General features: G+C 51.1%; 1 protein-coding gene across 2 annotated transcripts; it reads left to right on the forward strand.

Moving 5' to 3' along the window:
• Window positions 1-1,227: 1,227 nt before the first annotated feature.
• NR2F1 (nuclear receptor subfamily 2 group F member 1) lies at window positions 1,228-12,998 on the forward strand (the record flags this gene model as incomplete). 2 transcript variants are annotated; one of them, XM_082191375.1, is made up of 3 exons in its annotated part: window positions 1,228-1,657; window positions 4,363-4,890; window positions 10,489-12,998. In XM_082191375.1, the coding sequence occupies 3 exons, from the start codon at window positions 1,228-1,230 to the stop codon at window positions 10,767-10,769; spliced, it is 1,239 nt and encodes a 412-aa protein (XP_082047501.1). In that variant the 3' UTR covers window positions 10,770-12,998. The 2 variants fall into 2 exon arrangements, with proteins under 2 accessions (XP_082047501.1, XP_082047502.1); XM_082191376.1 differs by lacking the exon at window positions 1,228-1,657 and adding an exon at window positions 1,949-3,954.
• Window positions 12,999-14,775: the final 1,777 nt, after the last annotated feature.

The following is a 14,775-nucleotide window of genomic DNA, read 5'->3' on the forward strand; positions in this document are numbered from 1 at the left end:
GGCGGCGAGAGACCCCCAAAGTGTCTCGTCCAGTCTCCTCTCGCGTCCTCCTCGGCGTCGTCGCCCTCGGGCTGGTCGGCGGAGCTTCCCGAAGCGCCTTTCCTGCATGGCTGACGCGCTGCCTCGGACTTGGCCCCCGGACACCCGCGCGCCCTGAGCGGCAGCCGCTCCTCGGCTCCCCGCGCGCCTTTGCCGGCCTCCCTGCGCGCCAACGGGCGCGATCCAGCGGCGGCTCTCCCAGCCGGGCCCCAGCGGCTTCGGCGGCGAGCAGTGGCGGCGACGGAGGCGGCCGCAGCCCCGGCAGAGAGACCAGCTTCTTCACCAGCAGCAGCGGCGGCGGCAGGAGCAGCTTCGGCGGCGGCGGCGGCGGCAGCAGCAGCAGCATCGCGCGGCTCCAGGCTCCTTCCTCGCTGCTGCTGCCTCTTTCGTGTCGGCCGGCCGGGCGGGCGCGCCGCTAGCCCGCCGCGGACGGTGCGGGGCTGGCTGGCCCGGCAGGGTGTCCGGCGAGCCGGTCGCCTCCTCTTCCTCCCTTTCCTCCTCCTCCTCCTCCTCCTGCTTCTTCCCCCCGTCGCCCTCTCCTCCCTCTCCTCCCCAGGGTCACCCTTCTGAATGCCTCTCCCGACAGCCCGCTTCGCCCTGGCTGCTTTTGCAACTTGAAAAGGGACACGTTTCTGGGGGGGAGGGAGGGAAGGGACTGAGAGAAGAAGCAGGAGGAGGAGGAGGAGGAAGAGAAGAAGAAGAGCGGGGGACACCATCCTGCTAGACGGGGGGGTGGGGGTTAAACCCTCTGGAATTCCATTGTCTCCCCCCTTGCCAAAAGAAAAGAAAAGAAAAAGAAGCCACTCCACATTAGAGAGAAGGAAAGAGAGAGAGAGAGGAAGGGAAGAAGGAAGGAAGGAGGGAGGGAAGGAAGGAAGGAAGGAGGGGGCAGGGCAGCAGAAAGAAGCAGAAAAAGATCGGCCGCGGGAGCAGCGGAGAGGCGGCGGCGGCAGCCACAGCAGCAACAGCCGCGGAGAGGCGGGAGGAGCCCCGATCCCTCGCCTCTGCCCCCTCCCCCCCGCGACAAACCCAGGCAGCCGCCCTTCTTTCCCCCCTTACCCTACCCCACCCCCCTTCCCCACCTCGACCCCGACCCGCCACCCCTCCTCCTCTCCCGGCCTCTTCTCCGGCAGCCCACCATCACCACCAGGCACCCCCCCTCTTTTTTTTCCTCCGTGGGCCCGAGATATGGCAATGGTAGTTAGCAGCTGGCGAGATGCGCAAGAGGACGTGGCCGGGGGCGGCCCCACCGGAGCAGCTCAGCCGGGCAGGGACCCGCAGCAAGGGGCCTCGGCGGCCCCCCACACGCCGCAGACGCCCAGCCAGCCGGGCGCGCCGTCCACGCCGGGCGACAAGGGGCAGCAGCAGCAGGGATCGGGCCAGAGCCAGCAGCAGCAGCAGCACATCGAGTGCGTGGTTTGCGGCGACAAGTCCAGCGGCAAGCACTATGGGCAGTTCACCTGCGAGGGCTGCAAAAGTTTCTTCAAGCGAAGCGTCCGCAGGAACTTAACGTACACTTGCCGGGCCAACCGGAACTGTCCCATCGACCAGCACCACCGCAACCAGTGCCAGTACTGCCGCCTCAAGAAGTGCCTCAAAGTGGGCATGAGGCGGGAAGGTGAATATTATTTCTTCCCTATTTGGGTCCGGATTGTTTGTGTGTGTGTCCAGGGCAGGTTGGGAGGAGGAGGAGGAGGAAGAGAAGGCTGGTACCCCCTCCCTCTCCTCCGAGCATCCCCCTCCCCACCAGACAAACAGACACACTTTCGCAACCACTACACTTGCTTCCTTTAGAGATGCGTAATGTTGCTATTACTCTTACTCCACCACCGATTGAATGGTGTCTATTCCTGGGTTGGGGGCTCTGTCCTTTCTTGGCTTGGAGCTGGGGGGGCAGCCAGAGAGAGGGGGAAAAAGACCCTTCTTTCAGGCTCCCTTTCCTCTCTTCATTATTTCGCCCCATTAGAAAGATGGGGGGAGCGAGGAAAGAGAAAGCACAACAGTTCACGTTAGATCCTTCCCCCACCACAACCCTGGCCTCAAAGCTGAAAGAGACGTGTGTTGTGTGTAAGTTTGTTTGTTTGTTTTAAAATCATAATAATATATATATTTAAAAACAAATTGGAGGGCCAATGGTGTTTAAATTGCTCTGTTTGTGTGGCTGCTTCCTTGCACCTTCGCTCTCTGCTAGGCGATCCCACCTCGCCAAATCCGGCCTTGTTTGGACTCCCTCGTGCTTTCAAATGAAGTTTGTGAACGATCACTGCTTTTACAGTTCTGTCATTTCCCACTCCGTGTGCATGCTGCTTGTTTTATTTCTCCATCAGACGCCATCGTCGCTTTATACTGCATCCCAATAATACTGGTTCTTATTAGTCTTATTATTTTTAAGCATAGCTTGCCTTTGGAATGTGGTGCTTATTTGAAAAGGAATACCTCCAGTGTTATGATGGTACTTTCTGTGTGTGTGTTTGTGTGTGTGTGTTAATTCCGAGAGAGAGACATCTATATTTATATGAATGAAAGGAATAGTTATTATATGTATTTGTATGTGGGGGGGAGTGTACGTGTGTGCTTGTGTATATATAGTAAGAGCGATTTACTGCGGCGGTGTTTTTGGTCTCCACACACATACTTGTATAGATATATACACACACACTATTTAGCTGTTTGATGCTGAAAATTCAGCCTCGTGACCCTATTTAAAGAGGTCCTTAGGAGTCAAATGAGCCAAACACTTTCGGTAATGGAAATGGTTGAAAATAATAGAAAAAATAAAAAAATAAAGCACATCTCTCCCGTGTGCCACAAGGAAAGAATGGAAATCCTTTTAAAAGGGCCACTGATGACTTCATTTAGGAGTTTCGGAGAGCTGTTGTCAGGATAGGGGTCTCGGGGAAAAATTTATATATCGAGAGCGAGGGGGAGCATAGGGATATATATGTATAGCAGCTAACAGCCCTCTCACAGCCTTTGAACTGTGTTTGCATTTAATTGAAACACAGAACTGCCAGGTTTGGAAGTATAATTTGCAGAGGGAGGAGGGAGGAAAGGGGGATTCTGACAGCTCGATGGGAATATTAGATTTTTTCCCCCATCAAAAGTATGATTAACAACAGGAAACCCTGAAGAAGATAACTCTTCCTGTGAAACAGAAAATATTAATTTTCTGCGCCTAAGAAATAACTCTCAGTTGTCCTCTCTTTGCTCTAAGTTACCTTTGTTTACATGCCAGGAGTGTGAATTGCTGACCCAGATTAAGCAGACCTGGACACACACACGCGCACACACACAAACTTTGCTCAGCTTCGGAAACTCCAAGCATGCTCGCGTTTGGGGTTAATGAATTCCGTGAGTTTGTGTGCCCGGCGCATCTCTTTTTGCACAGTTGCAAACGTGTGTTTTCACTGGCCAGATCGTGGGCATATATTTCCCACCCTCCTTTAATTTTCACTTTCATGCATCTGCAACCACGCAGAGAATAATTCGCCCTTCTCCCCACACTCATGTTTGGCTTCCGTAATCGAAATCTTCATTTTGACCTCCTTTTTAATAACAATAACAGCAGTCAAACCTTTCCTTTCCCTCCCCCCCCCCCGTCCTCCTCCAGCCAGGGAGAAAGAACTCTGCTGCAAACAGGAGAGAAGCTTCCTCAGCTGAACCTGGGAACTGTTTAGGGAGAAGGCGCGGGGGTAGCTCTCCCACCCCTCACCTCACCTCACCCCACCCCACCCCCACTCCAAGCACTTTTGCAAGCCTATTTGCTGAGTGGGACTCCGGACTGGCAAATAAAGCGGGGAGCCTGCGCGGGATGGCCTTTCCGGATTCCCAATCCTCGGAGCGCTAAATCGGCCGAGAGGTGACCAAGGATGGCTACCTGGCTATCAGGCAAGGCTAGGAGGGAGCAACTTGGAGGTGGGCCCTGACTTTGGAGAGTTCTTTCGGGGACTGCCTCGTCATCATCATCACTATTTTCATCATTCCTCTTATTATTACTATTACTACAAAGAGAATGGCAGTCTTGTAAGGCAGTATACATGTCCCCATTTGCACAACAATGCAAGCTGAGGTGGGTGGGGGGAACAGGCTTGCATTGTGCGTGTTTGCCACCCTCCCGGCCGGATTTGTGCGTGTCTGTGTGAGAGAAAGAGGCGACGCCTGTGTGTGTGTCTGTGCGCCTGTGTACGCGCTGTGTGCGCGCGTTGCTGTGGGAAGAAGGCTCCGCTTTGTTGCGCGGCGGCGGCGGCTAGCGGGCTGGGTTTCGCCAAGGCTGCTGGATGCACATTTCCTCTCCTTTTCTCTCTCTCTCCCTCTTTTCGTCAGCGGTTCAGCGAGGAAGGATGCCTCCGAGCCAGCCGAACCCGGGCCAGTACGCGCTGACCAACGGCGACCCGCTGAACGGCCACTGCTACCTGTCGGGCTACATCTCGCTGCTGCTGCGCGCCGAGCCTTACCCGACGTCCCGCTACGGCAGCCAGTGCATGCAGCCCAACAACATCATGGGCATCGAGAACATCTGCGAGCTGGCGGCGCGGCTGCTCTTCAGCGCCGTCGAGTGGGCCCGCAACATCCCCTTCTTCCCGGACCTGCAGATCACCGACCAGGTGGCCCTGCTGCGCCTCACCTGGAGCGAGCTCTTCGTCCTCAACGCTGCCCAGTGCTCCATGCCCCTGCACGTGGCGCCCCTCTTGGCCGCCGCAGGCCTCCACGCCTCGCCCATGTCCGCAGACCGCGTGGTGGCCTTCATGGACCACATCCGCATCTTCCAGGAGCAAGTGGAGAAGCTCAAGGCCCTGCACGTCGACTCGGCCGAGTACAGCTGCCTCAAAGCCATCGTCCTCTTCACGTCAGGTCAGTGGAGTGGCGGGAGGGAACGGGGGGCGTGTTAGGGGGGTGAGCAGCAACACCAGGGGAGCGTGGCTAGGCAAGCCCAGGCACCTTCCTCTCTAAGCAGATCGGCCTCCTGGTTTGGGGATAGTCCCCCGGGATAGTCTGGAGCAAGGAAAGGCGCGCAGGGCCTGCTGAGGCCAAACCTGCCAGTCTGCTGCAGAAGGTTTGTGCAGTAGACGCACCAGAGCCTCATCCAAATTCACTTTGCGTTGGGAAAATGAATCCCTGCCCTCCCCGCAGCCCGGCTGCAGCTTCCTCCTGCGCTCTCAGTCTTCTTAAGCATTCGTTGGATTGTTCCCCTTAGGCAGGCGGGTGGCTTTGGCAGCTTCCGGTAGGCCTTGGGTGAAATCGACTAACTCGAAGGTGTAGCGTTGTGTTCATTGTAGAAGGTAGTATTCGGCCTCAGGTGGGGGAGAGGGGGGTGCGGTAGGAGCATAAATTCCCCACACCCTTTCCTCGTGCGTTTGTGTGTTTATTTGTTTGTGGAAGGGAGGAGAGAGTGGTTAGGCCTTGCTGAAAGGGCTTCTCGCCAGATCTTGTTCCAATAAGGCAGGCAGGAACACAAATAAATCATAAATAATACTGCTTTATTGCTGCCTGATTTCCCCCCCCCCCTTATCGGAAGCCATTCATATTTGCAGTTGCTGTGGTTAGTGACGCTCGTAAAAATGGATTCGAGCGCCAGAAAAGGACTTACTTCCCTCCTTCAAAATAAAGGAAATAAGACCCAGCCTGAGGCTTTAGAGTACCAACCTGCAGATGCATTTCCTCCCTCCCTTCTTCTTTTTTTTTAAACAATGCAAAACCACGCAAACACTGGGAAATGTAACAGATTGCCTGCAAAAATATCAAATTAAGGGTAGGCGGGGGTAACGTGCATGTTAGCAATTTTGCTTATGATAGATGGTTCAAATTAACTTTGCAGGAGAGTGCATTAACGTCGCCTTTGAAGTGCTCCGGTTGGAGCCTATAAGAATACAAGACATCCTTTATTATTGTAACCTGTGGGAGAGACATATATAACATCAACCTGCAAGGAATAAGGAACAAAGACAAGAGGGAACTTGGCGGAGCCGTTTGGGACGGGGGGCGTTGTGTTTGCGAGGGTGGAGGGGTGCAGCGCTGGTCTGTTCACCGAGCACTTTTTGCAAAACTTTTCTCATGTGTATATATATATATATATGCATATATATATATATCCTTCAGAATCTTATACCATTAAATCCGCCACCCACCCCCTAACCCCGTTTAAAAGTGGCCCGAGAAGATATACAAAGCTTTTTGGAAAACAAAGCCGTTTCCGAGGGTCTGGCTGGAGGGGAGAAACCCATCAATATTTGTTGCCTTTCATGCATGAGAAATAGTATTTACATTGTAGTCAAATGACTCTTAAATTTGCACAATATTGTAATGTAGCAAATGTAGTATTAATATCGATTTGAACATCGGATAATTTATTTAGACAGGGGGATCTCATTGGTATGCGTGGTGCTGGTAGACATGGACTGTGACTGCCCCCCCTTGTTCTTCAGGCTGCAAATGCAGGCCAGAGCGAGGGTGGAAAAAGGCCGGGCTCTTTTTTCGCAGAGAATCAAGTACAGGTCTTAAAACAAGTGGGGGAGATTTACTGAACAGCCGCAGAGACGTTGGGGTGTGTTTTATCTTCAGGAGCCTTGCCTGACGGAAACGTGTTTTTCAGAACTGACAAAAAGAGACCCTGGTGGCATTTTTCAGGGTGATTTAACTGGAGGGTCCTCCCGCAGCCCCTCGTGCTTTTTTGTTAACTCGTTTATTCATTGGGGGGGGGGGCGGTTAGATCTAAACTGGGCGGGAATAGCCCGGCCATTTGGAACATGCAGCTTTTAGGCCGCAGCGTTAAAGAAAGAGGGCGGCCTGCTTTATTGACTTCGCCGCCAAAAGCCCTTGCCTAAAAGGTTTGACCCCCTTCCGCCCCCTCGAAAGGCGCTTTCTTCCTCTTTTCTCAAATCCAGGATGGCTTAGAATGGCTGCATCTGCTATATTTATGTGTGTCCATATATTTTGATGGTACACAATGCAACATTATTTTTTTAATCGAGGCAGTGCAAACTGGCGACATCCCAATATAAGCTGAAATAATAATAGCATTTTCTAGCACTCGGATGGGGTGGAAGCCCCAATGGCGGAGACGCAGAATTCCCACTCTAGTTATGTCCTGTCTTTCTCTTCCTCCTCCTCCTCCTCCTCTCTCAAACGCCGCCACTTCTACCCCCTACACCCATTTCCACTTGGGCCTGATCTTGTTTTGATTGCTAGCCAGAAGGTAATTGATGGCCCGGCTTTCGCCAAGTCCTCCAACTTTTTAAGGAAACTTTGATGGATGGAAAAGACATTTTTAGCCACCTGGTCCCAGGGGCTTTAACTCAACAACCTGATCCCAAACGTAAAATGCTTCCAGATCACTGGTGTTTAAGATCAGCAGGGGTCACTGGCTTGGAAGTTATTCTAGTTTCTTGCTTGCCTCTTCTTCTTCTTCCTTCACCACCTCCTGCCCATTTGGGTTCCGGATATTATTTTCCATCCACAAAAGTTTGGAGCCTGTCCCAGGAAGGAGCATTGTGTTGAAAGTAGCGCTGGTTGATTTGTTGTTTTCCCACACAGAGAGATATGCAAACTCCATTAAAGAATTGCCTTTCTAATTCTGACACCACCCCGCACTTCGATATATAAAATCTCCCACGGAGGGGCCAGGTTAGATAAGATCAGCTCAATAAATCTATCTCCTGCGCCATAAGAACTTTGATTTCTCGTTATATGCGAGCTGATTACGTCTATATTTTCTGAGCACTAAACTCTCCTGGATGCGTTACATGAAATACATTCCCTGTACTACAAAGGCCCAGGTTGGCGTGTGCTGAACAGTAATGATTATTTATTTACATCATTTCTTCGCCATAGACTGGAGGAAGAAATATTGAGAAATAATGACTGCAGGAAGAAATATGATCATCTTAAAAAGTGGGACACGCACAATTTCCACCCAAACCCACCCTTCTCCCGTCCCAGCCCGCCCCCTTCATCCTTGCTGAGATGTAATTCACAGAAGGTGAATATGCATCGCTTTCCCTTCTTTGGTCTATTTCATCTTAACTCAATCAGCTAATCGATCAGATAGCATAGATTGTTTAATTAATTTTCAGATCCTCTTGCTTCGCGGTGGAGATTGAAAGCATCCCCCGATCCTAGCGCTATTTATTTGAAATGTAGAGGGGGGGGAGATGAGTCCCTCTGAGCTGGCTGGTGTTTCGAGTAAGGGGGTGCGGAATAAAATCCAAGCGTGCCTCTCATATATACCTGAGGGGACCTTTCTTTCTTTTTTTATAATAAGAAATGAGAGAGAGGCTGAAGAAGCTATCTGATAGAAAATGCACTGGAAATACGACAGGAAAATCTCCGTTCTATCTGGTCTGTGCCTTTTCTCAAAGATCCGGTGGTGGTCTTTGCGCCGGAGGTGAAAGACGGGATAAATATTTCACCCCCTCCCTAAGGAATGGGACCTCCCAGATAAATGTGAGGAAGAGGCAATCAGGCCCTGAAGTCCTGCCGTGCTTAAAAGTTGGGTAGAAACCTTTCGCCTGAGTGGGCGAGTAGCAATACAAGGCAAATAGCAAAGGAGAAGTTAGTCCGAGGAGGCCAGGGACTCTCTCGGCTATGGACCACGAAGAAGGGCAGGCCTCCGCTGTTGGGTGCGTGTGGGTTGCAAGCTGGCTCCCTCCTCGCCCACCCGTTAGATGTTGCAAATGATCACTGCATTTAAGGCAAAAGTAGAAATTAGCACAACAGTCAGGCGTAGGTAATTGCAGATCTAAGCGCTCCTTAGGCCGTGGCTGGGGTCATGGGGGTCTTTTCGTCAGAAGAGCCGGAATTACAGCTTGGTTGCTCTCTGTTTTCGCTGGAGGCCAGAGGCCTGGAGATGAAGGTGTTTGACATGCTTTTTAAAAAATACACTTTTGGAAACTAGGGAGAGGGATACACCACCCCGCAAGTTCATCATCAACAACAACAGCAGCAACGAAATCCACTTGCCACAGTTTCCCCTTTTTAATGGATTGGTATGATGAATAAATCTTTGCAGGGCCATCCTTATTTTACATGGGCAATTTCGTGAATTCCTTTTGGGGGCCATTACTCTGCGATTAATTCTTATATAGATTTCTATATTAGCAGAGGCCGCCTTTGATCTGCGCTAAACCGTCCTGCTAGCTGACGGCCGCCTTGTGATCCGGGTGTTTTGAAATATTTATTATTAATATAAGAAAAACAGGCCGGGGGTGGGAGGAGGAGGCGGCGGCCTGCGGATGCTTGAGCTCAAAGACCCCACCGCCTCGGTGGGGGGGGGACTTCCTCTCTCCCTCCCCCAAAATACTATGTGGTGTCTGTGTGTGAGAGGGGGTCTGAATAGTCCTTAACACTTTCTGCTAGGACTTCTAAGACAGAAGGAGAAATATCTGGCGAGGGAGTTGGGTGTCCTTCCTCTCACTGCGCCTTTGGCCGGCTGTGCCAGATGCCCGGGATCTCGGGGTCCTGAGCGCCAGAGCTGGGCCTCCTGCCTTGCTCTCTGGCGAGCTTGATCGAGCCTTAGCGGCAGCGGCAGCAACTCCAGCGAGGCAGCCGGCGCAGCAGCTTTGTGCGTGCGAGCGAGGGCGAGAGCAGCTGCAGACAGACGGCCGCTTAGCGCGCAGGCTTGGGGTGCGGGAGGGGGGCAGCTTGGCGGGGCTGGAAGAGGCAGCCCGGACCGAGCCGTCTTCCCGGCGATGATTATACAGCTTACAGAGATGTGACCAATTTTCAATTACTCGATCCGAGAGATCCTCAGACAAAGCAGGGCCTCCCCTTCTCCCTCTCTCTCCCCCCCCCCCACGATCGGAAATGGAAGCGCGGCCGCCTTTCGTGCGAGCGACTCCAAATCCTCGCCTGGCTTTCTCGCACGCGCGCCTGGCCCGGTTTCTTGCACCCCGAAGCCCTTTTCCTTTAGCTGAGGACGAGGCTGCGTGTGCTTGTCTTGGGCGGGGTGGGGGTGGGGAGCTTGGAGGGAGGAGAGAGAGAGAGAAAGTACTTGGGAGAAACGGAATCCCTCCCGGCTGGCTGTATCTGTGTGTGCGTCTGTCTGTCTGTGTCTGTCTTGGGAGATGGTATATGTCAATGGGATGTAACAATAGGATTCAGCAGCCGAGGCCTCCGTCCTTTCCTGGCTGATGGGGGGGGGGGGCAGGTTGCTGGCAGGCTGGGGAAAGATGGCTCCGGCTCCCCTCCCGGCTGCCTTTCCGCGTCTTCCATTATTTATTTGCAAGGTGGAGGAAGCTGCACAAAGAGAGGGGGGCGGAGGGGGCGTCCGGGGTCGCGGAGGCCGGGTTGCTGCTGCTCCTGCTGCCTGGTTATTGCTACTGCTGCGCTTTTGGGGGGGGGAGAGTGGGGAGAGTTGTGGGCCTTGGTACCTCCCTGGCTAACCGTGTCTCCTCTTCTTCCTCCTCCTCCTCCTCTTCTTCTTCTCCTTGCCCCCCCCCCGGTGCTGCGTGGCAGATGCCTGTGGCCTCTCGGACGCGGCGCACATCGAGAGCCTGCAAGAGAAATCTCAGTGCGCCCTGGAGGAATACGTGCGGAGCCAGTACCCCAACCAGCCCAGCCGCTTCGGCAAACTGCTCCTCCGGCTGCCTTCGCTGCGCACCGTCTCGTCGTCGGTCATCGAGCAGCTCTTCTTCGTCCGCTTGGTAGGTAAAACCCCCATCGAGACGCTCATTCGAGACATGCTGCTCTCCGGCAGCAGCTTCAACTGGCCTTACATGTCCATCCAGTGTTCATAGAGCACCTCCTGGGCTCCCCCGCTTAGAGACCCTGAGAGGAGGAGGAGGAGGAGGAGGAGGAAGGCCTCCAGCCCAGCCAGAGACCGGCCCAGACAACCACCACCTTGGGGGCGCACGCAGCCGGGTGGGGGGATCCGAGGAGAGAGAGAGGCAGAAAGAAAGGGGGGAGGAGGACCGAGAAAGAGAGATAGGAGCAGACCCCTCAGACACTGCACGAAAGACTCGCTTAGGATCAGACCCCGGCTGAGAGAGGCGGTGATGATGATGATGATGATGATGAAGGCGAAATGGACACCTCGTATTTTGTGGAACAAACCATTGACACTGAGATGGGAAACTTTAAACAAAATCCATTTTTAAAAAAGGACCGAAGAGATTAAAACAAAAACTCCCCCCTAAAAAAAGAAGACTAGAACGGATTTCCCTGGATTTATGATGGATGGACTGAGGTGGATCTATCGTCTGTACAGCAAAACAAAACACACAGTTTAAGAGACAGAACAAACAAACAAACAAACAAAAACCTGGAGCCGAATTGAACTGGTGGACGGGGTGAGGGAAAGAGGGAGGGGGACCCAAAGGCGAAACACTTCCCACGAACATTGTTCTTCATTTTGTAAGATATTAGTCTTTATTTTCACTTTTTTTGTAAAATTTAAAACATCGTATGCGCATAAAGGAGGCGAGAGGGGAGGGGGAAAAAACACCACAAGAAACAAACAAGAATTAGGGGAGGGGAAAAAATAACATTTTCCAAATAATTATTAAAAAAACAACAAGGAATTGTTCTGTGTGTATGTATCTATATCTGTTTTGTATTTCTTTCTGGTTCCAAACCAGGCTTCCTGTGATTCTATACTAATAATTTTTTATATAACCCTTTGCTTCTTATATTGAGTGCGATATATGTTGTCGAAGCTGTTCTTCAAGAATTAAAATTGAAGTGAGAATTTAAACAAAAATAAAAGAATTTAGAAAAAAAATAATTACAAAGGCAACCCAAGCGCAACATCCAACACAGATTCCCACGCCAATCCATGAGTTCTTGTTCCTTGAAGCAGACCTAAAGTTTGGGTTTGCGGGTGGTGGGTTTCTTTCCCGCCAGCCCCCCAAGGCTTTGTGCCTTATATAAGAGGCCCAAGGTGTGGGGTCTTTGTTCAAAAACAAATAAATACAGTGGTCATGCTGCTGGTAAGGTGCACACACCTCTCAGTATACCCAAGCTGCCTGGTTTTAATGCGATTCTGGTGACTGATGCTGACGAAATGGAGGTGGGGGGACAGTTAAGAGGAATTCCCTTAGGTTGCAACCCTACGTTCATTTAACTGGGAGGGAGTCCCATTAAACTTCTGCGTGAGCCTACTGGCGTTCTATGAGAATAATCCGGAATAGAAAACAGGGCCAGCCCTACCACTAGATAGAGTAAGGAGGGTGACTCAGGCAGCTGATTCTGGGGTGCCTTGAAAGGACAGTGAATAGGTGTTGTTGTTTTTAATTTATTAGTATAATATTTTTGCTCCCAGCGAGAGGCGTTTGTGCTAGTTGGCTTTTTGTTTTTCTCGTTGGGTTTGCACCTTGGATTAATTGAGAGGAGATCCATTTGCTGTTCTGCCTGTAATGCCTAATAAAGGTAAGGCGAAGTGAACTATTCTGCCTCGGGTGGCGAAATGTCTTTGGCCTGTCCTGAAAGTAAATTTCCACTCCTCTGGAACACTGTGTTGTCACGTCTGGACTGAAGCTCTTATTTCCCTTCCCCGCCCTTTACACTTTGTAAAGGTCTCTGTGTCAGGTGCGGGCAATTTCCCCCTGGTGCAGGTCTTTCCTCCGGGCTGGTGAGTTTCCCCTGAGTTCTAAAGCCACCCTCAGAGAGAGGGTGGTGCATATGTCTGGTCGTGTGTACTGATCCAAGGACACGCGTGCGCCCCTATTCCCGTGGGCTCATGGAATCCTAAAGCTGTTAGTCTCCTTCAAATGACTGTCGGAGCAGCTTTCCAAAAACACCCCCCACACACACACACACATCCCCCCCCCAACGTACCATTCGTTCTCCGAGTGGAGCCCCTTTTGAAGGTAAAGATTTTCCCAGAGCTTGGAGCTGGTCGCTGCAGATCTCTGTAACAGCTTTCAGTGCATTAATGTTTTATAGGATCTGAGACGGAGCTGTAAGAACACACACTGCCAAGGGAGCTCTTTCTTAACGTATTAATAAAGCCGGATCTTTAAAAATAACATTCGTGTGTGTCTCCCCCCCCCGCCCCCCGCCTCACATTCTCCAGTTTCTCCCTCGCCCTCCAAACACATCCAGGATGAGGCAGGATTTTCAATTGGAGGAGTCACTGGCAGTGTTTTTTCTGTTAATTTGCTGTCTACACTCCCCAGATTTTTTTTTACTTTTTTATTTTGCATTAACAAGATCCTTCAGCCTAACCCGCTTGGGGTTTTTTAATATTCTAGACGCAGTAGATCCCTGGAGAGAGAGAGAGAGAGAGAGAGAGAGAGAGAGAGAGAGAGAGAGAGAGAACGCATTTTCTATATGGCGGGCACTTACAGCTGCATAATAACATTGCCAGCAGCTACAGTCTATGGACTAGTCAGTTTCAATAGGCAGGCTGTAAGAATGCACATTTTGGCTCTTAACTAGCCAGGACGAGCTCTGAAAAAACCAATGTAACTGCCAAAGCCGGAGGTATCCCTGTTTTTGCCCAGACCGGGTAGGGAAAGGTCACCTCACGGCCCTGAAGACCAGACAGCCCTTGAAGATTTAGGCCCGGATAGGATTAGGATCATTGCGAAAAGGCCGCAGAAAGTGTCCTCTTCGCATCAGAAGTAAATCTAAGTGCTGGTATGTTATGCACCCCTGGTGAAACCCGAGTAATGCTTCGTCTTTCCCACCCCGCATTCATTTTCGACCTTCTGGGGAACGATGATATTAAATAATATTTGGTAACACAATAATGCCGGGAGCGGAGAAATCCTTCCAGATCTAGACAAGGTGTAGAAAAGGAGGTTGATATTCTGGGTGCATTTTCCTTACTGACGAGCGCAACAAAGCCTGCCCGTTTCCTTTGGGAAGGGTGTTCACTGTTCAGATGATGCTTGGTGGAGGTTTTCCGTTAGTTTGGCCCAACGATTTAACACGAATTAGGCTGTATAAAGCGCTAAAGAACTAACTGATGTTGTTGGACCCTAGCCTACATATTATGATGAATCTGTTAGTCAATCTAAGACTAAAAACCAATGCTTTCTCACATGGCGTTCTCTCCATTAGACATGCCACCCAGTCACGAATCCGTTGCCCTTCTACAGAAATGGATGCTCTCTTGGGATACGCCTTCGTCTAGAGCCTGTTTGAGACCAGAATACTATCTGTCTACCGCTTTGTCATGATTCATCTGTTCCTCTTTGCTGCAGTTACAAGACCATCAATAATAATAATAATAATAATAATCACAACAACTGGCTAGGTCTCTCCCTCTTTCCCTTGTCTCATATGCACACTCTCTCACATAGGCATCCTAAGCAAACCTCACTCGCTTTTTGAAAGCGTTAGGCCACAATAAGCCTCGCCTTTTGCCTACTCTCAGGGTGGCTGACCTTTTCTCCCAAATCCCAGTTAAGTCTTTTCTAGTCAATCTAATTTTGGGGCTTCCTTGGCGATGGAGCTTGAGAATTGCAGAGATCCTAATGTACATAATAATTGTGAAATAATAATAATAATAATAAACAACTAGTTCTGCAATGTGGACATGTGGCTGCCTTGAAGTCTTCAGTCGCATTTAACGAGAACAACCCCGCAAAAGCGGAGTCACCCTGGTGTGAGACGGGTTTAGATCTACCACTGATGTAAATGGGACTGCACATTTGGTCAGGAATGTTCATATATAAGAGCGGAATGTAGTGGCCTAAAACGATGTACTTGGAAGTGTCTTGTGTGTGGATCATCATCGCTCGCCCGGAAAGGAAAAGGGATCTGGCAAGCCAGTTCCACTCCCATCATCTGTGAGTC

Source organism: Podarcis vaucheri, assembly GCF_965113315.1.
Source record: "Podarcis vaucheri genome assembly, chromosome: 11".
Lineage (NCBI taxonomy): Eukaryota > Metazoa > Chordata > Lepidosauria > Squamata > Lacertidae > Podarcis > Podarcis vaucheri.